General features: G+C 39.4%; 1 protein-coding gene across 2 annotated transcripts; it reads left to right on the plus strand.

Annotated features, from left to right (window-relative positions):
• The first annotated feature begins 67 nt into the window (after positions 1-67).
• Positions 68-20,881, plus strand: kctd5b (potassium channel tetramerization domain containing 5b). 2 transcript variants are annotated; one of them, XM_022190882.2, is made up of 7 exons: positions 68-509; positions 9,155-9,263; positions 10,292-10,383; positions 10,511-10,606; positions 10,816-10,920; positions 13,494-13,619; positions 17,245-20,881. In XM_022190882.2, the coding sequence occupies exons 1-7, from the start codon at positions 288-290 to the stop codon at positions 17,272-17,274; spliced, it is 780 nt and encodes a 259-aa protein (XP_022046574.1). In that variant the 5' UTR covers positions 68-287; the 3' UTR covers positions 17,275-20,881. The 2 variants fall into 2 exon arrangements, with proteins under 2 accessions (XP_022046574.1, XP_022046575.1); XM_022190883.2 differs by lacking the exon at positions 10,816-10,920 and having other exon boundaries at positions 70-509.
• The last annotated feature ends 595 nt before the right edge of the window (positions 20,882-21,476 follow it).

Raw genomic sequence — 21,476 nt, forward strand, 5'->3', positions numbered from 1 at the left:
ATTTGTATATTGTCATACGCTTTGACATTTACAGGCTCCCGGAATCAAGAGATCTTATTCTCCATATTGAAGCGTCAGGAGATCAAGCTGGGGAGGGCCTCTTTTCTCTGGAATAATTTATGCAAGTGTCTGTTAGCGCTGGTGGAGTGGCTTTAGTAGGAGTGGCTGAGGAGCTGGCAGCCTGCTTTGCATGAATCGTGGAGTCCAAGTTAGTGGCTGCAGCTTCGATATTTCCTGTCAGCCGCGCAGACAGAGCCGAGGCGAGGGTGGAGGAGGCGAGGAGAGGGATGGCAGAGAACAGCTCCGAGACAAGCGGCTCCGTTCACCGGAGATGTTTGGCCCATTCTCCGGCGGAGAGAAACATTTCAGCCAGCGTCGGGGCGTCCAAATGGATTCGACTAAATGTCGGCGGGACGTATTTCTTAACAACGAGACAGACGCTGTGTCGAGATCCAAAATCATTTCTGTACAGACTGAGCCAAGCTGACCCCGAGCTCGACTCCGACAAGGTAAATGCTAAGCTAGTTGAGCTAGTTAGGAGCGCAGTTGGTTAACTCCAATTAATTTTCCACTAAATTTGCTGATATGTACTCACGACACTGTGAAGAAATTAAGAGGACTGATAACTCTGCTTATCCCCTTGCTCAAGCAGTTCAACTCGTTTGTAGAAATCAGTCTTTATCAATATTCTAAGTGCTAACTCGTTTTTTTTTTCAGGCTAACTAGCATTAGCCCGCTAAGCTAGCTAGATTCCGACAGTCACCACATGACATACGATCTCGCTGCTAGCTTGCGTGTGTATGTTTCTTTTAACAAGATAAGTTAGCAGGTGTTGTGGTTACATAAGCGTGCCGTTTAAATTATTGAACCTTAAAAAGGCAGGGCAGGGTTGTGGGTAACTATTTTTACAGCTTTTGCAGTGAAAACAGCAAGTCGCCTCAGTAGTTGGAAACTTTCCCCCATCCGAGTGAGGCCATTGCATGGCGTTGCACTCATTGAGGTGTCAAATGTCAGACACAGTAGTAACAGTTTATAGCTGCCTCATTTTCCTCTTTACCTGGACTGTGTCGAAATATAAATATAACATTGTCATCCTTGAGGCAGATGGTGTACGCACGCGTGCAGATAACATTTAAACAAAGGACACAAAGGTGGGTTTAAGGTTGTGTTATTTTCTTAAAATTTGACAGTCAAATACATATAGCAAGGCTGCGTCGGTTAGATTTAACTTTCATATGACTGTAGAGTAATCATTTATTAATTAAAACCTCAGACAAAACATCAGGTGTATCATATTGAGATGCTTTTTGATGCTCCACCCATCTACCTACAGATTGTAATGTCTGAGCATTGTTGTTATAATGAACTCACAAGTACCTGCACATCAGATATTGCTCTTGAGTTTTATCTCTGCTAGGGCTGCAACTAACGATTATTTTAATAATCGATTAATCGGCCGATTATTTTTCAATTAATCGATGAATCGGATAAAAAATATTTTTAATTTCCGCCTCTTTATTCAGAAATAGAAGATTTGGAATGACAGAACAAATAAGATCATTATAGGGAAGCCTTCGTCTTCAACCACTGACAGAGGCCTCACATCAGTGATGATCATATTGAGGATGCTCTCAGTCAGACAGCTGCTTTCTGTGGTGGACATGATGTCTTTCTCATCATAAAGCCTATCAGTGTAATTCATCCTGCCTCACTCCAACACAGACCAGTGTCTTCACTCAGATGTTGTCAGAAAATTAAAACTTGAGGCTTAATCTTCAAATTATTACCACTATAGTGTGCAAGTTACGTTCATTTGTAATGCATATTCAAACCATGCTTTAGCTGATGAAAGTAAAATAAAACCTATCTCTCACAGTCACACATGCCCCATCTCAGTCATTAATCAGTTAATAAGCTAACCCTAGCATCAGACAAGCCACCAGAGAGACTGATGTTACGTTTCCTCACTTTAAAACGGAACAAATGTAGGATAATGCAGTGACTTAAGGTGCGTGTCCACGAGATGCGACACATCGCATGTGGCCGGTTGGTGCGTTTCCAGCTGCGATCTGGTGTGTTTACCTGCAGCTCATTTTTATAAAGTAGACTCGACTTCTGCTGTCCTTAAACATCTAAACTAGCCGTCGGTGAACGAAAACCAGGACAGGTTCAGCTGCTGCACAGATTATTTCTCGCCTCAAATGCTTTAGAAATACTTTTCCCTGAAGTGTTTTCGAAATAATAGAGAAGGTTTGTGGCCCAGCCGCTGTCTTTATCAGACTCATCCACCGGACCGACCGTCAGCTGAAAGCGCGGTCACGTGATCACGTAGTGGCCCGCTCGTGACCGTCCGGCATAAGTGCAATTTTCAGATGCGTGCATTCGCATGTAGTGGACACGCAGCATGTCTTTGTTTTGTGAAGCGTGAAATGCTCCCATACTTTTGAGGACTTCGGTCAAACTGTTTTCTCGGTGCTGGTCACGTTTCATTTGTTGAATTTACTTCCCTTTGAAAATACCTGCTCTGCTCTGCCTCCACCTCGCTCTGTTCAACTCGCTCTGCAGGTGAAGTAGACGGCTCCGCGACATGGCGAGTGACGCATGAATCACAAGGAATCGATAATGTAATTGGTTGCCAACGCTTTTAATAATCGATTATTATCGATTTTATCGATTCGTTGTTGCAGCCTTAATCTCTTCCCTTACTTTGTTTGCTCTACAGCCTCTGTTCTCTTGGTGAGGCTCTCCTAATTAGTACATAAGTCATTGCCAGGTGGGGTGAGGTCCTGCTGACAACTGAGAGCTCCTGATGAAGTCACTCATCTCCCTGCATTACCCCGATGCTCCAGGCTTCTGTCTGTTTGTCCATCTGCTCACTTTAACAGCAGAATGCGTGTGCGCTTTAAGGCCCCTCAGCGTTGTGAAACACAATGTATTAGTGTCTGCATACGTAGTGTATTGTGCTCTGTTTTTCCACGTTCATTTTACTGCCCCATTATCCATTGTTCTCATCTACTTGCCGATTTTAATCTTAACCTCTTGCCCCCCATGTATGCTAAGCTGAGACCGTGGCTCATCTCGTATTTTAATGCAAATATTTTAATCTCTGAATAATCAGCTTGCTTTTTTGTCAGTTTATCCTCCACCAGCAACGGATCAGTCCATCTCAATCCCTTGTCTTAAGTGTGTATCACACTCTCAAGCCATCTCTGTACCTCTCTCCTGCAGGGTGTCAGGTTTAAGATGTCTCCCACTACAGGGAAGGTTATTACTAGATAATGTTTCATTGCTGATGTTCCTGAAACTATTTATGTTGACATAATTTCACCTTATTTGCAACTGAGCCCAGAAAGCTATGTGTTTTTGCGCCACTTATCCCTGCATGTGAGTAGGAAGCCTGTCAGACTGACAGATCAGTAAAGAGCTCTTTTTTTGGACGAAGACCGTATTGTGTTTCCCAGCCAAGGAAATGAGTGGTTCAGTCACGCAGGCTGACGTGCTTCAGCAGGACTCTTGAGGAGAACTGCATTATTCATGTTGTTGACTGGAGCTTGTTTTGCACACTGGGGTAGACCAGGGAGAAAGTGGAAGAAGTGCTGTCACGTGCACGGCCATAACAGCTGGTAGTTGTCTATTTAATCATCTTTTTAATTGTTTGTCTCAGGATTGACGAATGCTGATCACTGTTGTCATGCTGATGTAATATTGATGTTACTAGGTTCGTAAGGATAAGTGACCAACTGATGCTCATTGTGGTTGCTATTAAAACTGCCCAGTCAACGAGCTGAGAGATGCACTTCTATCCCATTGGCAGACTTGTGCTCTCAAAGTACTCAGCTCAGGACCACTCCACGAGAGACCCAGCTTTCTAGCTTTCAGAGCTGCATCAATTTTTCAAGCAATCCATCACAAAGGATTCTTGTTCTTTCAACATCTTATTCTTTTCATATTCATATCCATTTGCTTCCTGCAGAACTTCTCTCTGTGGCATGTGTGAGAGAAATATGGCTGCATTTAATGCCTGATTCAGGTTGTGTGTCATGCCTGAGCACACTGTGGGAGGCGACGTAAATATTTAACGGTGATATCGTCTCCTCCTGCACTGTCTTCTCGCAGTAAGTGCTCAACAGGACACTGCAGAGTGCTACTGACAAATAAGGAGTGACGCAAGTCGGATTTTATCACCTTTATCAGTCTAAAGCATCTTTCCTCACAAAATCCAGACACTTAAAAATGATCACTGATTTGTGCTGGAGTAGATTAAAGTGTTGTCAGAAGATATTTCACTCTGCACCAAACTCAGTCTTTGCATCTAGTTTCTTTTTATATTGCAGTCAACATTTTCAGGTCTGTCTAGAGAAAGCTCCACGTTGCAGTGATTTTCACGGTTTGCCAGCATCGCCGTGGAGCTTTACTTAACTGCCTCTCATCATGGCAGCAAAGCTTTTAGGGGACTTAAAAGGAGCTTCTCATTTAGTGCCAGAAACACTCCTCAGTCATAAATTGTTCTGCAAAATGCACTGATGGTGTTGCTTTGCAAAATTGAAAATGGTAGAAAGAGGAGAAGTTCCTCCCAGCCTTGGTGAAAGGTCACGACTCGAATTCAGACGTCGGTGTCAAATATTTTGAAATGGGAGGCAGTTTCACATAATATAGCCTTGATGTGATGTGTGTATTATTTAAAAGATGAAGGCCTAGTTGACGATGCCATTACTGCCTGTACTCCAGAGGGACTCCTGGCTCCTGCTCTACAAGGATCAGACTTCCACTTGGCTAAGTAGCTCCAGTCATGTGACGCAGAAGATCTACTGCAACATCTTTAAGCTCTGTTTCTGCTAGGGGCTGGTACAGCAACTCGGCTTGTGAAGGCAGTGCAACATTTGATAATGTCTTCATTCTTGTTATTCTTGGCCTGAGCAATTTGGAATGGCTTCGCATGACAGTGTTAATTGTTTTTCTCTCCTGCTGTTGTTGCTTTTCTTTCATAATTATGGGTAACCAGCTGGTATATTTAGTAAAGTCTGTATGAAATTTAGCAATCAATATCTTTTGTTATTGTTGAATTCATGAATGGTACCATGCAGAGTTTTCATGCACACCCATTGTTGTCCTCTGAAGCAGACATGCAGGGACTTGTAATTTTCTGTTAACTTAAGGATTGACTTTCGGTATTAATATGTCCGTATAAAGCCTTTTTGGACATCATGTGTTTGAAGGGCGGGTCACTGCGGTGTTTCCTGTGGGAGGATATGTATTGTAGGAGAAGAATGATAAGGTTCGTACACCACACTTCCTTTGCTGTGAAGCCCACCCATCTGATTGGCTTTTGTTTATCTAAAATTGAACTTGTCTGTGGTTTGAATCTAGTCACAGTTAGGCCTGCTTCGACTTGGCTCTTGTTGCTGTGTGTATATATAAAAGTATTTGTGGTCAAAAGCACCATGTCGCATGTCTGGTCTAGACTAAACTGACCTATTTATGGTGGTTATTGTACGTGCTGATGGTCCTTGTCAGTGTATTTGTTAATACCATGTGACTTCTTGGTTAAGTGGTTATAGGTCTCACATTTTGTGTACGGTACTTAACATTTATAAGGTTTTCCGAGGTCTCTCTTTTTTCACCAGTGTTAGAACCATCTTCACAACCTTTACATTCATATTTGTCAAGATAGTTTTTCTCATCACGACTGCAGTACTACACCGAGATGGTGAACTTTCTGAGGCTGCACTTCGAGCTTTCTAATTCAATAAATCTCTCCACTTCTTTCTTGCCTGTCTGCAGCACATCCCAGCAGCAGCCATCCTCCTATTCCCTCAGTGTTCCCACCCCTCTGTTTGTTGCCCAGTGCTCTCCAGCCTGGGCCCCCAGAGACACAGCCTTTTGTTTTTAATTAAAAACACTGCCCTCTTTGTGTACATGGGCTTGGATCAGAGCCCCCATAATCATCTCTATCTGAACTGGGTCACAGCCGCCCCAAGTTCCCCATAGAAACATGTGCACCCAGAGAACCGGCTCCATTGAGCTAGGGGATTTTTGTACAACAGGCATTATAGCACAGCAGGTCAGCGTGCAGCAAGTTTACAGAAGTGTGGAGTACACATAGTATGTGTTTCATTTGTAGGAGTGCACCAGTATATTTCTGTTAAAGCTGTTCATAGCTTTCAGTCTGTGCAGATCAAATATATTTGCGTGGTGCATTTGACCTTTTTCTCAGCAGGTGTTTTGACTTGTCCTACTAAGATGAGCACAGGTGTTATGAATAACATTAACGTCCATGTTATTCAAGTCTCCCAGTGCAACAGTGAGCAAGTGCGCACAATACCAGGAACACTGAAACAAAAGCAGTGAAATGAAATTCAACTATTAAGTTTGTATAATCCTGTGCTTTTCTTACTGGGAACAGTCACATTGTTTTCTGAGAAAAATGCTACACACGTATGCTCAAAGTGCTTTTGAACTCATCCAAATTTATTTTATCCAGATGAGGAAAGCTTCCCCAAAAACAAACACTTAGTTGTTGGTGGTGTTTGACATTCACCATGAAACATAAATGGGGATGTTTTTTGCTATGACCTCAGCAAGTTCCTGTGCAGGTTACCAAACCATGTTCTTACAGAGTAATTGCATTGAGGGTGAGAGTAAAATTGATGAGAACTTTCATTAAAGCAGACATGTTGACAATCAGACACAGGTATAGCTGCTTCCACTTTAGTGGCATCAACGCAGCCATCATTTAACTTCCACCTGTGCTTCTCCTGCTATAACAAGTCAAAATGCCTGCTGTAAAAAAGGCATACAGATGCATTCAGTGAGAACACCGGTGCTAACAAAGATTCGTGTTTTCTATGTTTATTCAGAAAGCAAACTGACTTGTATATTACAAGATTTTGCAAGCATCTTAATTTAAGATGCTTGCAGTGTTAGATAAATTACTGTAATGCAGAAACATACTAGCTGCTGTTTTATATGTAATGTTGGTATAATTCTGCTTTTGATGCTCATTTCGCTGATATTTACATAAGTTCATTTAAAAAAAATCAACATCTTGTGCTTCCATAGGTAGGACAGAAGAAGGTTGGGAACTGTTTAATAAAAATGTTTTGAATTTTTTTAACTGATGATGACATAAATGAGTCAGTTGTGTTTTAATTTACTCTCAGTACACTATTAAAGTGACTCTCTTCACATAATATTTGTAATCCAGGTTTATTAAGATGGAAGAGAATGGTATGCATGTAAATGCACACATTTGAAATGAACAAAACAAATAAATTGAATTTAAAATGGGACATTGAAACAGTAATGCAGTTTTTTTTAATGTTTTACCGTCTTCACAGGGACAAAATATCAGTACGGTGATGCTTCATGTGATTTTTTTTTTTCCTCTTGATATATTATTGATATACTTCTGCCAAATATAGATATTTTTACTAAAACATGAAGGCACTGTAAGACAGACTCCGCTGCAAATTTGAGTTACCAAAGTTAGTAAAATATGACTCTGTGGGGGCACTTGAAAAATGATTTCTGATAAAATGAATGGAAGTTAACTAACCTGCATTGAAGAAGATCCTCACAAGCAAAGTGGCAGACAGCAAGTAATCAAAAGAAAATTAGAGAACTCATTACTTCAACTGACATTTCATCAAAGTAGAATATTATGAATACACACCTACATATAATCATAATGCAGTGAAGAAATATTATTCGGAGTTATTAGGAGTACTTTTTCTTCCACAATTATCTATCATGATGCATTATAGATGAATGTCTCAAGTCTTTCAAAATATGTCATGATCCCATCATCACCGTGGGCAACGCATTATGAAAGTGTCCTATTATGAGTGATTCTGTGACTTCCACACCTGTTCAACCCTGTAGGGACTTTTGTACAAGGATTTCCCATGGTTACAGGTGGCCACTGGCTAGACAGAAATGGGAGCATTTGGTGTACACCAGCCTTTACTATGCGTGGAACATGTGAAAGTCCTCCATGATGGCCCACCTGTACCTGAAGACTATGGAAGTGTCAGAAACTGACACTGGGCACCGAAACCCGAACAGAGCTCCACTGGGCTCCTGTGGAGTATTTTTGCCATGGAAAAGAGGTCAACCAGCCAGGAGGGCTCAGATTCATTACAAAAGAGAAGCGCTGGGACACTGTCTCATTATTGTAAAGATTAATGGGCTTTGAGTTGAATCCATCTTTAGACGAGGAACCTAACTGTGAATGTAGACGTGTCTGTCAGTGAAAGCTTGGCTGCATGTTTGATTTTGGTCATGGCCTGGAGTGTATGACGATATTGCCGTGTTCTTGAATAAATAATGTCACAAGTTGCATCAACCTGCAGTGCTGCTTCTTCGCCTAGATTGTTCCTGAAGCCATGTACTCATCTGAGGCAAAGTCAAACATCCTGTAGCATTTGAGGATTAGTACAAAATTTGCTTACGGCCTTTCCTCTGTGCTTAGTATTTTAGTAAATGTCACACACTTGACTCACTAAATGCTACATTGAATTAAGCAACTTTTAGATGTAAACTGATGCTAGACAACTGTACAAACTGACTTTTATACTATGTGTGAGGCCAATTATCTAACAGACCAGGCTAGGCTAATTTTTGGTTGTAAGCCAAGGTGCTTTCTCTTGGTCCCCTTGGTGGATTCAGCCTGCTGTTCCAAATCTTTTTTTTGTTCTGCTCTAATTGTTTTAGCCTCTTCTTCCCCCATGAGACAGAGATGTCCTAATCACAGTACTTACAGAAATAGGGGAATACCCAGTGGTTGTGAAGGAATTGGGATAAAACCCAAGGCCCGTGGGAATAGGGACGCGATATCCCAAAGCGGTTATATGCGTGGCCCTGCACGTGCATGTCTTCTGTGGAGATGATCAGTACAGGAGCTGACCTGGTAATTCTCATCCCTCGAGTTTTGTTCACTGATGCGCACTGGGAGTTTTTTTCCGCTCAGATTATGTTTCGATCAAGGTTTACGCCTGCTCATTGAAAGATTCGTTTTAAAGAAGCAGTGCCGTTTTATCTCAGTAGGGCAGTCATAGAAATACAGAAATGTATGTGGTCTTTCTGTTTCTTTAAAACTCGCATGGAGTACAGTATTTTTTCTGTTTATTTAATCTTTCGCCTTTTTGCCTTTCAGGATGAAACTGGTGCCTATCTCATAGACAGAGACCCCACATACTTTGGGCCAGTGCTTAACTACTTGAGGCATGGCAAACTGGTGCTCAACAGGGACTTGGCAGAGGAAGGTAATGTCTCTGTGGAACATAGAGGTGTTTATAATAAAGACATTGTAAAGTAACTCATGTAAAAAAATAAAATAAATAAAATAAACCATGATTGGATGATCATAATTTTTTAAAACTGATGTTAAATGGCAGGAATTTGACCTCAGAGTTCTCACTCATACTTCTATCATATTTTTCAATTGTACAACTCAATTTGTTGATTTCAGTATTAATTGTTGGCTAATATTGCCTTTTGAGTTAATGCTCCTGACCTAAATATTTACCATAACAGGGCAGTCAGTGGTTGGACTCCAGCCATTAGTTTTTAGTGACATTAGTGAGAATGTATATTGATTAATATATTATCAGCAACAATGACATTTCCCCTCAAAACATCCTGAATGTTAATGTTTGTCTGCATCAAGTAAATTTGGCTTTTTTTCCCCTTTAAAACTTTCTTTTTTGTAAATGCAATTTACTAAATTCTTGACTGTTTTTGAATATTCTAAATGGTAATATTTTGGCGTTTGGTGGAGGTAAATTGGACGAAGGCACATCACTTGCTTGGTCTTCTCTGTGGTCCAGCTTATTGAACAAATAAGTTCCCACACACGTATCACTACTGCATCGATTATTCCCATTAATTAAAGCAATACAATGGAGAAATGTTTACAAGGAGGCAGGATATTGACTGTTGACAAATCAGCAAAAAGACTACAAGCCAGAGGAGTCTCTCTATTTAGGATAACACATTTTTTGCTTTTTTTTTTTTTTTTTTTACTTAAAACACAGAGGTTAATTGCAGAAAGTTAATAAATATAAAATAAAGACAATCCATTTGAGCTGCCTGCATGTCCACCCACATCCCAGTTAACAGAATTCAGTTGCAGTATAAATGTTTCGATTGGTCAGACAAGTACGGTTGATTCCGACGCATTGTGCTTGTGCAAATTCCAAATTGTAGATGGCATTTTTTCTTAGCAGATAACCCTGACTTTAAGGAGTAGTAACATAATATACCTGCTTAAAAAGTGTTTCCCTGTTTTTAGGTGTGTTGGAGGAAGCTGAATTCTACAACATCACATCATTAATAAAGCTCATCAAGGACAAGATCAGGGAACGTGACTGCAAAACATCACAGGTATAAGTTTTCTGTTTAAACTATGTCATTCCTAAAAACTAAATAAGTGAGTTATGTTGATTAAAGTTGGTTTATTACACTCTGTTATTGCTATTTTTTTTCCTCATGTGTTTGTCCTTCCCTTCAGGTTCCAGTGAAGCACGTATATCGGGTGCTGCAGTGCCAGGAGGAGGAGCTGACACAAATGGTGTCGACCATGTCTGACGGCTGGAAGTTTGAACAGGTAAATCTCTTCCCACAGGGCCACAGCAGCAGTCCTCCTTTCATGTGCTTCACCCACCCCGCTATGCTCACGTTGACCCAGAAAGTCCAATCCTCAATGTTGGAAATGGATTTAAAAAAAAAAAAAAAAGCCAACAGCAAATCACATCTTTCTCAATGTCCGCATACATGATCCGGGCATCCCTTCTGTGCTCTGATTGGTTGTTGCAGCTTGTCAGTATAGGTTACGGGCGGGCCCACCAGTCAGAGTTTCTGCTGATTGTGTCAAGGGAGGTGAAGGGAGAGGAGTCTGCTTTGCCAAACAACAGCGGAGAGGTGTGTCCCACAAATTTCTGTCCACGGGCTGGTCACTGCATGGTCCCCATGTTGTCCATACACACCCCGTTGGTCATTGTTTGTCCCAAGTAGACACATAGCTGTTGGTTGTTTTTTGAGTTGACGTTTATTTTCAATGTTCATTTGTACTGCTTGCTCACCAGTGAGGCTAAGAGAACCTGACACCTTTGTTCTTGTCTGTGATTTTGTTTTGGTTTTTTGTTCATACTGCATTCACAGTTTGTCAGCCTGTCAGAAGCTTTCTCTGTTTTGCCTTTATGTAGACACTTGATTGTTTTTGGGGTTGTAACGTAATACTGGTTCTTGTTGTAGAGGTGAAGAGTTTTTGTTTGTTTTTTCATCTCCTTCCAAGTACATAATGTACCTCTTAACTGAAATAGTCAAACATTAAAATCTCTTTCAGGTCATTGATTAAGCCCCTAAAATTCATTTTTGTGCATTTTCCATGAAAACAGTTCCTTTTTTGTTTAAAATAGCTTAGATATAACTCTACACTGCTGTGTCCTTTAGAATTTGCAAATCGATGCCACTCACGTCAGCCACTCGCAGGTTTTATAAAATAGGAGTTCTTCAAGAAAACCCCACCTCATAAACTGATAGAATTGTGTTTTAAGGTTTGTTGTCCATGAAACCTTGGAAGTCTACATCTGTGTTTTTGAGACAGTCATCATCACACTGCAGTTTTAAGGTGGAAATACTGAGCCGTGGTGTTTACTGCTTACTTTGCTCATGATAGGTCTTCCAGCATATAACAAAACACCATATGGACAAGGTAAAAAGCCTAAAGCTCGAACATCTGCCCAGGAGAGTCTTTTGGAGAGAAGAGCTCTAATTACCTACTACTGTTTTAAAGACTATAACTGATAGTTTGTTGTCTAAATTTGTTTTACCTTGAAAGTCGTTAGAGTTGGTGCATGCTGAGTGTTTCGGCAGAGTGACAAGTGGAATAGTTACTAGCTAGTTGAGATTATTTGGTCAGTTTTCTACATAGCTGCCTAGTGTTAGAGAGTTGACTTAACAACAACTCTCTGGCAGCAGTGGCTAATGAGGCGATGCATGTCTGAACATGCACACTTGGGTACAGGCCATATACATGTAGCCTGCAGTACACACACACTTAATGTTCAACAGCAGATATTCAGAAACAGGAATTGCTTTTTTCCTCATGAGTTTCAAGGCATGCATGCTGTTTGTTTTTAAGGTTGCCTTTATTTGTCCTCCTGTGTCCTTTTTGTCATTTATTTGGAGTGACATGACTAGAGACAGGAGCAGTTTTGTTATTTGGATAGTTTAAAGGTGTCATTTGTAGGATTTTCTGACAACACTCTTTGTGTGAAGGTAAACATTAACCTGCTGTTGCAAGTAGTAGTTTCTGTGATGTTTTCATTTGGTTAACTTTGGGTTGGCCCAGTCCCAGTTTAGTCTCGAGTAAACTCTTATAATAGACAGAATCAAAGTAGGGAATGCAGCTTAGCTAATGCTATGTTGATTGTATTGATCCCAAATAATTTGACATTGCAAGAAATGGAGAAAAATCTCACATGTGCCATCTACATCATACTAACAGTTTGATCTTGAGTCGCAGAGCTTAAAAATTGATCTGTTGACGGCAGTGATTGTCTGTTGTTTGCTCTTTTCTTTGCTTTGTAAGAGATATTGTAGTTTTTAAAGCCTCAGTTTTACTTCTTCACTTTAAACAGGCCTGGTCCTCAAGTCAAATCTACCATTCCCCATTGATTTTCAACCAGCATGTTTGCTTCCTGTGGTCAAGTCCCTGCACTTGTATATTGTCAGTGACTATCTCCTGATCAGCCTTTTCTGTCTATAGTGTCTTTGTACTGTTTTATTTCCATTAGTTTATTTTGTAGACCACTGATAATTTTCTTTCCGTGTGTCTGCTTCGATAATTCAATTTTCCGTTTTCCTGTTAATCTTCTGAATATTTTATTTCTGGTTTCGTGCTTGTATGTCTGCAGGTCCTGATTTTTTTTTTGGTTTCTGTTTTTCTAAATGTGATGACCAAATTCCCACTCGTTTAAATATATCTGTTCATTGTGTTACCTTTCTAGTTTAAATTTTAAAGTGACGCATCGTATTGCCCTCGGTGTACCATGTAGTTGTGTAACCATGGCCTCCTAGGTTGACCAAGGATCTTTCATGTGTCATCCCCACCCTATCCCACATTTTATGGCATTCTGCATTGCTATCTATTTGGAAAGAGCTATAACTGTGAGGTAACTAATCTCAGAAGCAAACTACAAATAAGAATTATGTAATTATGTTTGGATTGGTGCGTAAGAACTATTTTGGGCTATGTCTAATTTGTAGAACGTGTCCTGTTTTGTCCAAAATACCATCTATAATAAACTGTCACAGCTTAAATTTAAGCTGCAGGACCCTGTAGGCTCTCTGCGCTCCATGTTTGGTTTCTTTTACATTAATTTAAGGTCCCCCTATTTTTGTTTTCCCAAAATGAATAACCCAGTTTTTGCCTCTACTTCATCAGTCTAAAGCCAGTTCTTCCTGTGTGCTCTGCTCTCGTGTCTCTTTAGCTGGTCAGCATCGGCTCCTCTTACAACTACGGAAACGAAGACCAAGCTGAGTTCCTGTGTGTAGTCTCCAAGGAGCTGCACAATCAATCATACGGGACAAACAGTGAGCCCAGTGAGAAGGCTAAGGTAAGCGTGTGGAAAGGAGCGTTGAAAATCCATCCACAGCAAACAGCTGTGAAAGATGGCTTATGCTGGATGTTTTTAAATGCGTTGCATTTATGAACATGCCACCAGGGGGGGGACTGAAAGCACCTCTGGTTTATTGATGAGAAATCCCAATGAAGGAGTGCATTGTGAATACTCAGCCCCTCAGTGAAAATAACTGCCTGCATATCCACGAGCAATCAAAAAAAAATGAACATAAAACGTATGAATTAAGGAAGACATGAGTTTTGATGTTTTAATAACTGCTGCTTCTGTTTGGATTTAGGCACAAACAGAGCTTCATTCACTCTACACTCTACTGCTAAAATGTATGCCATGTTACATTTAACCAGAAGTCTGAACGCTAATGCTAGGAGCATTAAGAGAGCAGAGGTCTGCAGATTAGTGGGCCGATTGGCAAGGTCTGACATTTTCTCAACGGTTTAGAGAGTGATGCAGATAGAAGGCATACCCAGAGGAACCTACACTTCCATCAGCTTTTGAGCTGCAGGGACGCACTCTCTGAAGACAGCTATACATTGTTACATCTATATTTATGGTTGTATTTTGTTGTTTAGTAAGGTGATTAACCAGTGCATCTTTGAAGCAAGTGTAGACAGTAGAGATTTTGTTGTGATTCCTTCCAAGGCACCTTATCCAAACCAGCTTCATTATTGTAACTTACTTGCACTGTATATTTTTGTACAAAGATTTGCGATCTAAAATTCTCTTGTATTAAAGCTGATGTGCACACATTTCAAAGCAAAGGAGCTGGGCTTGGCAAGAAGGTGCCCTTGGATATTATTTTTGAGTTTTGCATGTTAGTTAATAATGTGAATCCCCTTTAAGCATAATTACTAGTTTTGTCACCTTGTTCTCCTTCCCAACTTTATACACCTTCATTCATTTCCATTATTTTACGATACACCTTTTTGTCTTCTTCTGTGCTGTCTGCATGCTGCATGTTGCTCAGAGCGAGGACGAAGAGACGGATTATGAAATGAATGACTCTGATTAGGGTTGAGCACTTATGACTCACTGGTGAGCGCTCAACAGCTCGTAGTCCCTCCACCACCACACCTCCTTAGTTTGTCCTCTTTCCTTTTTCTGCTCCCCTCAAAGCATTTAACACTCCTTTTTCACATTTGCTTTCAAAGACAGCAAGAGCTGATATAAGGTACTTAACACCAAAGTCAAGAGACAGAATCCAGGTTGGAAATCAGCTTTGGAATAAAGAGTGTACAAGCCAAAGCTAAATCAAAAGCCAGATGGCTCCTGCTGAGACTGGAGACTTTGTAGCAGGTGAAGCTCTCTTTGAAACCAGATGGGAAGAGCTCCATTTGTTTCAGACCCTTGCAATTATTGACATGCTCACAGCCTTGGTTAATGGAGGGCATGCTGAATCATCAGCTGCTGCATTTTGACTCATTCTCACAGAGAATGACATTGAAAGGAAAGGATGGACTGATGCGCTCCCTCCGCCACTTCTCTACCAGAACTAGCCGTAGTCTATACCTATGTGTTCTTAAACTCAGACCACTACTAAATAATCTGTCTCTGAGCTTTTCAAAATTACACATTGGTAGTAAAAGTGACCATTTGTCTTCCATGTCATATTGCCCAGCACTAAAACTACAGTTAGACTGCAGCATTTCTCTTATTAATGTATTATTTTTTTTGCTTGTATGTGTAAAATGTCTTTTATTCAATACCAGCTTGGGCCTCTTCCATATATTGCCCTAAAGACACAGGATAGGACCTCAGTTTGATTAGTCATATCAGCAATAATGCAACATTTACATCCCTCTAGATCAACATTTGTCACAATTCTTAATTTTGACAACGTAGGGTAACCCGGCCCTGTGTCCAGCCAATACAGCCCAGTCCTAAATCCTCTCTCAAGGAGATGGGACGCCTTAAACAAATGCCTTGCTGCGAGACTCTATTGGAGAAACACTGACCAACATACACTCAACAAAAATATAAAAGCAGCACTTTTGTTTTTGCTCCCATTTTTTATGAGATTAACTCAAAAGATCTAAAACTTTTTCCACTTACACAATATCACCATTTCTCTCAAATATTGTTGACAAATCAGTCTAAATCTGTGACAGTGAGCACTTCTCCTTTGCTGAGATAATCCATCCCACCTCACAGGTGTGCCATATCAAGATGCTGATTAGACACCATGATTAGTGCACAGGTGTGCCTTATAAAAAATCTCATAAAAATGGGAGCAAAAAAAAAGTGTTGCGTTTATATTTTTGTTGAGTGTAGTTAAAAGTAGTCTTTGACAACCAGATTTTTTTAATGAAATCTATTCGCGTAAAGCCCTTTATGTCTCCATAACACCACTTTAGACTCCAGTATAACCTGCGACACACATACAGTAGCAGCCACTACTCTACAAAAAGCAATAATTAAGTTTGGCTCTCCTTTTCATATCGCTATCTTCCAGTGCACATTGAATCATAGATAAAATGCTGACATTTGTGGCCTCCATATTTAGTTTTGTACGACAGCATGATGTGCTGATGTCTTGTGGGTCAGTTCAGGACCATGACCTGTTAACATCGGAATCAAGCCAAACAAAAAATCTGATCTGACAGTGCTGCAAAATTGTGGACAAAAGTGATCAATATTGAGTGCATGATTATCACAATTATTCATTGACTTTAAGGAAAAGTATCCAAATAGGACATAAAAACAGTTCTCCACCTAAAGCCTGTCCCAGATGCAAAATATAAATAGGTTATCCAAAGTGCCTCAATTGCTAAGCATCTGCTTATCAATAGACATTACAGTTTACCAATGTTTCCTCAAGGCATCAGGCTACAGTGGATGCAAACTAGGTAACTGTGCACAAAGAAGCCTCCAGTCTCCCTTTTTGGTTACAGTGGTGCAGCATCTCAGGCAAGTATGTGACCAAGGGTGCATTTTAAATGTCAATATTACAATCAAACACGAACTTTTAATCCTAGGAAGCAAGAATTGTGACTGGGATAAATACTGAACAGCCATGGGATCTGAACAAGAAATCCAAATTGAGCACCAAGTCTTGTACTGTGAGCAAAGCCTAACTTACCATCACAGAGAATGGAAATGTGGTCTGACTCTAGAAATGATCTCTTTACAACATGCATGATGGTGGCCTAAAAAGCCACAGTAGTTCCATTAAAAGTGCGTTGAACCAGTGTTTGGACCTTAAGAGGAATATTCTAGCAGCATGTCTTTCCAGCACCAAGGTTTGTTCCCAAATTTGAGTAAACTGTATAAAGAACTCTTTTTTTTTTTTTTTTTTTTTTTTTTTTTTTTTTTTTTCCCCCCCACTCTTTCACTGCTTTCACTCATGCAAGTTCCTTTTCTCTGCACCCTATTCAATATTTGTTTCGCCTACCGCGTAGTGTAAATGTATGAGTGCTCTTGGCTGGGAGAGTAATCACTGTGGGAAGAACACATGCTTCTGTGGAGGGGAAAAAAAATTCTAAAAGCAACCGTGACTCCCAAAATGCTGGAGGCTGCGTAGTGTCAAGTACTGAGCGACTTTCAGACCATGTTGTATGATGTGTTTTTGTTCATTGTATAATTTTTGTCTTCATCTCTGCAGATTCTTCAGGAAAGGGGTTCCCGGATGTGAAAGGGACTCAGTATTATGAGCTCCAGGTGTTATGATGCAAACATATCATCTTTGTGGAAGAACGTTTGGCACAATGGAGATTTAAAGGGGGATTGTGCATTTATTTTGTGTTTTCCCTCCACTTTTGTTTTTATTTCTTGATGTAAATAAGTCTGTTTACTGACAATTTGTGCCTGTACGTTAAAACTGGACCATGTTGAATTAGTGGAAAGTTTTTTTTCTAATTAAAAGTAAGGAATTGTAATCTACAAATGTTTTATGCTATAAAATATGGCCATCATCATACAAGGCCAATGATTCTCTCAGGGTCATCTATTGAGTTAATTCTTATATCCTCCAACTCAAGGGTCTGGTAAGGGATCAGTACGGTCTTTATAACTCTGAGTATCAAACACAAAATCATTGTTAAGAGATGTTAAGAAGGGAATTGTGCGTTTACTTGATAAAGGGTTGGGCTATTAAATAAGACATACACCCCAAAAGCAAAATGCTTATCCAAAGATTTGAAACAGTTTTACTGAGATTTGTGATCATGAGGATTCCAACTACACAGCACACGTTTTGAGAGATGCATTCGAGGAATCATTTTAGTCTTACTTGAATTGTATATACTGTCAAAAAGGACAGTAGTGTATGAGGACAAAACAAAAATGTCACTGTGATTTGACTGGGTCAATAAAGGGGCATTAGCTAAATAAACAGGGCTTTTATTCATGTTGAGGAAATAACCTCTATTAAAGTTCCATTTAAAAATGGACCAAGCCATTTTTTGAGATGGAAATATCTCCTTTCTTTGGCAACGTTATGAAGTGACATAGTTTTTTAAATATTTGTAGTGGAAATTAAAGTATTGTGTATCTTGCCACCTTAGTAATCCAACTAAGGCTGTAGTCAACCAAAGAACATCTTGGTCGACTAAAATAGTACCTATTCTTTAACCAATCCATTGGTCAAAGAGGGGAAAAAAGTCAGCCACCTACTAGCCTTATTAGCCTAAAGAAATTACAGATCCACATAAAAATCTGGTATTTTTAGCATTAAATCACTTTCCGCTTGTTATTTGATACTGACATAGTAAAACAGACTTGGAGCCGACAGCGTACACCTGCCCTTAGTCATGTTTTCTGAAAATAGAACTACAACAGCTGGTGATCTTAGCACAAGAAATGTAGATAAATATGATGCAGACAAGTTAAGCCTATTGCTTTTACATGATCTGCCATGTTGGTTGTTGCAAACTACTGGTTGCAAAGTTTACACTCGATTTTTTTTTTTTTTTCTGGCCACACTGGCGACTTCTTTGACATGGTGTCAACTAGTTTAGGCTACCAATGTAGCACTTTTCTCTCTTTGAAAATGGGATTCTCCTACCACTGAAAATTTGGTTTAATGTGAGCATATTGAGCAACCAGTCAACCTGGAGACTACAGCTCTACCACAGATACTTGTGGGATTTAAGTTCTTATTATATTTTCAGGATGCATATGTAGTGATTAAGATTATTGCAGTTTCTGCAAAATTGTGGTGGTGTAAAGAACTAAGATGACTCTGAAGTGACGGTTTATATAAAGTTATGTTGTTTGGAACTTCTTATTTAGTTTGAGACCTCATGTTCATAAATCTAAAGTCAACTGCCAAAAACGAAGTGTTTGAAATGTGAGTTCTGTCAGAAAGCGATAACTTTTCTTTTTAATTGTCAGTGTCCAACAATGTCCTGTTTCCTGTCTGGAAAATGTCCTTGAGACAATGGGGATCTTTTTTTTTTCCTCCCCACTGGCATCTGAGTTATCCTTAACTCATTTTTTTCATATGTTTGAGGGAACATCTTGTTTATGACCTTTTTCCTTCTGTTTTTTTTTTTTTCTCTTATTTTTGAGGGGAGGTATTTGTGGTGTTTGGGGGACTGGAACTGTTTGAAGATGGTGGTGAAGGACTTTCTGTTCATATCAAGAGGATTTTGTTTTCATGTAAATAATCCAAATCCAATATTAATATTTAACTCTTAAGACAACTGCACGTTTTGTACACTGTATAGAAAACACGACTTCAAAATGGAAGTTGTTTGTACTGGATCTTTAAAAATGAGAAAATCTTGACAATGTTAACTTCTGTTTTGCATTGTTTGTACAGGAGATTTCTGAGTTGGGGTTTAAAACAGCTGATGCTGAATACAGTGTCTTTCACTGAGAACATGCCTGGAACATGTTTTGATAACCAATAACAAAGCTATACTTGGCTGGCTATGAAGTTGACTGTTACATTTAAAAACAAATGTATTTTTTCTTGCAGTGTGATAGACTCCTTTTAGCATATTGAATTGTGTAGATTTCGTACACAGCATTACAAGCACTACAGTGGAAAACACTGCACATTGCTTACAGCCTGTAATGTTGTTAATGTAAATACTGCATTTTAGAACACTTTTTTTAATAGAAAGTTGTTTTCAGGTTTGATGTGTGGTTTTGATAGGTTGGATATTTCATTCACAAATAATCATTTAGTGTTGCCTTTTTCCCAGTGACCAAAATCCAATGTCTTATGTGTATTGTACACATTGATCTTAGTGTCAGGGATGAGTAAACTTTTCTTAATGCTGGCACACTTTGTACATATAGACTTGTTAATGACACACAAACCTCCATTTACTCACATGTACACGTATACACTTGACTAAAACGGTTTTTATATTGTCGGGGAAACAAGTATGGATGCATGTTTTTGAAATTAATATACACATATATACTGTATCTAGGAACACAAACACACACAAGGGCTTTTAAAGTGCAAAATTTGAGATCTGCAAAGAGGTTCAATCAAAGTAGACTGGATTTCCTGCCAGAGCTAGGCTATGTTTACATTTGCTATAGTATTCTGAAGCCTTCCAATTATGTACTGTCTTGCACTCCCTCACATGTTAACCTACGTCTGACTGCACCGACGGCAACTACCGCTCCCCATGATCTGATAATCACTCTGATGTTAATATACTCCATCAATTTCTAACAGCCAATGCTTGAGCGTTGCAGACAATCTTGCTTCCCACCCCTTCCCTGATGATAGAAATACTCGTTTTTAATAGGATGAATCTTAACCTGCTCAGAGCTAAGGTTTATTTGAGTCTTTTAAGACTTTTTTTCTGTGATTTAAAGTGTATTTGTGTTTTGAATTGCTTGGTTCAGCTGTTTTGATATACTCTGGTCTGAGGTCTTTAAACCCTTCTACTTTAGCAGCTACATTACATTTATTGCCCTTCACAAACAGGTTGTCTGGTCGAGCATCTGGCATTGATAATTTTTCGTGCGATGGACAAACTTATCTAATCTGTAGCCTAATACTTTTAAGTGCCCAGTTTGTTTTGCATTCGAGTCATAAACCACAGACCACTGTAATGCATGATTGATGATCACACTTGTAATCAGAGGGAATGAATGTGTCATTTTTCCTCAATCTAACAATTACATTAATATGGTTCTCATATCACTACATAGATCACTTCTATTTGATCTTATGCAATGTTTAAAAAAATGTAGAAACTAAGTATGAGGGTTAAGGGGATAGATCTTTATGGTCTTGCATAAGGTAAACCCAATAAAAATGTTGTCATTCATATTTGTCTGTGTACGTTTATTTCTCACGTGTGCTTATGCCATTGGTAGAACTCACTTTAATGTCATACTGTCGTTTTACAGTAGTAAACATCACATCAGTAATTACATCGATACATGATACCGGAGGGCATTTGCACTTGTATAAACTGGCAAAAAATGGATGAGTCGTGACAATAAATCATAATTTTTGATATGTAGCGACCTCTTGTGTCGTATCCTCAAAACTCGCTCTTGTGTCTGAGTAGCCTGAAAATATGCCTGTTTAAATTTAGACGAAAACATTTCATTACTCATTTTATTTATACCCGACTACAAAAGCTTTCGAAAAAAATATATATTACATTTTTTAAAATGCACGCTAATGTACCCTTAAGTTTTTTTTAATGTTACAGATAAGAATTTTTTTGTCAGACATGTTTGTTTGTGTTAACGGGCCGTAGTCTGGACAAAGATGACATATAGAAGAAGATAGAAATCCGTCTGGTCGTTTTAATGAGATGCATCGCTTTCCCTCTAACGTACAGAAGCATTTTATTTACTTCAAATTGCTATAAACGGTTGAAATTAAAAACAGGATAGTCCTGAATAGAAAAA

This window comes from Acanthochromis polyacanthus, chromosome 19, assembly GCF_021347895.1.
Source record: "Acanthochromis polyacanthus isolate Apoly-LR-REF ecotype Palm Island chromosome 19, KAUST_Apoly_ChrSc, whole genome shotgun sequence".
Lineage (NCBI taxonomy): Eukaryota > Metazoa > Chordata > Actinopteri > Pomacentridae > Acanthochromis > Acanthochromis polyacanthus.

Coding starts and splice junctions, on each gene's coding strand:
- kctd5b (XM_022190882.2), top strand. CDS start 288: ATGGCAGAGAACAGCTCCGAGACAAGCGGCTCCGTTCACCGGAGATGT. Junction 9,264..10,291: donor CAGGGACTTGGCAGAGGAAG/GTAATGTCTCTG, acceptor CCCTGTTTTTAG/GTGTGTTGGAGGAAGCTGAA. Junction 10,384..10,510: donor GTGACTGCAAAACATCACAG/GTATAAGTTTTC, acceptor CCTTCCCTTCAG/GTTCCAGTGAAGCACGTATA.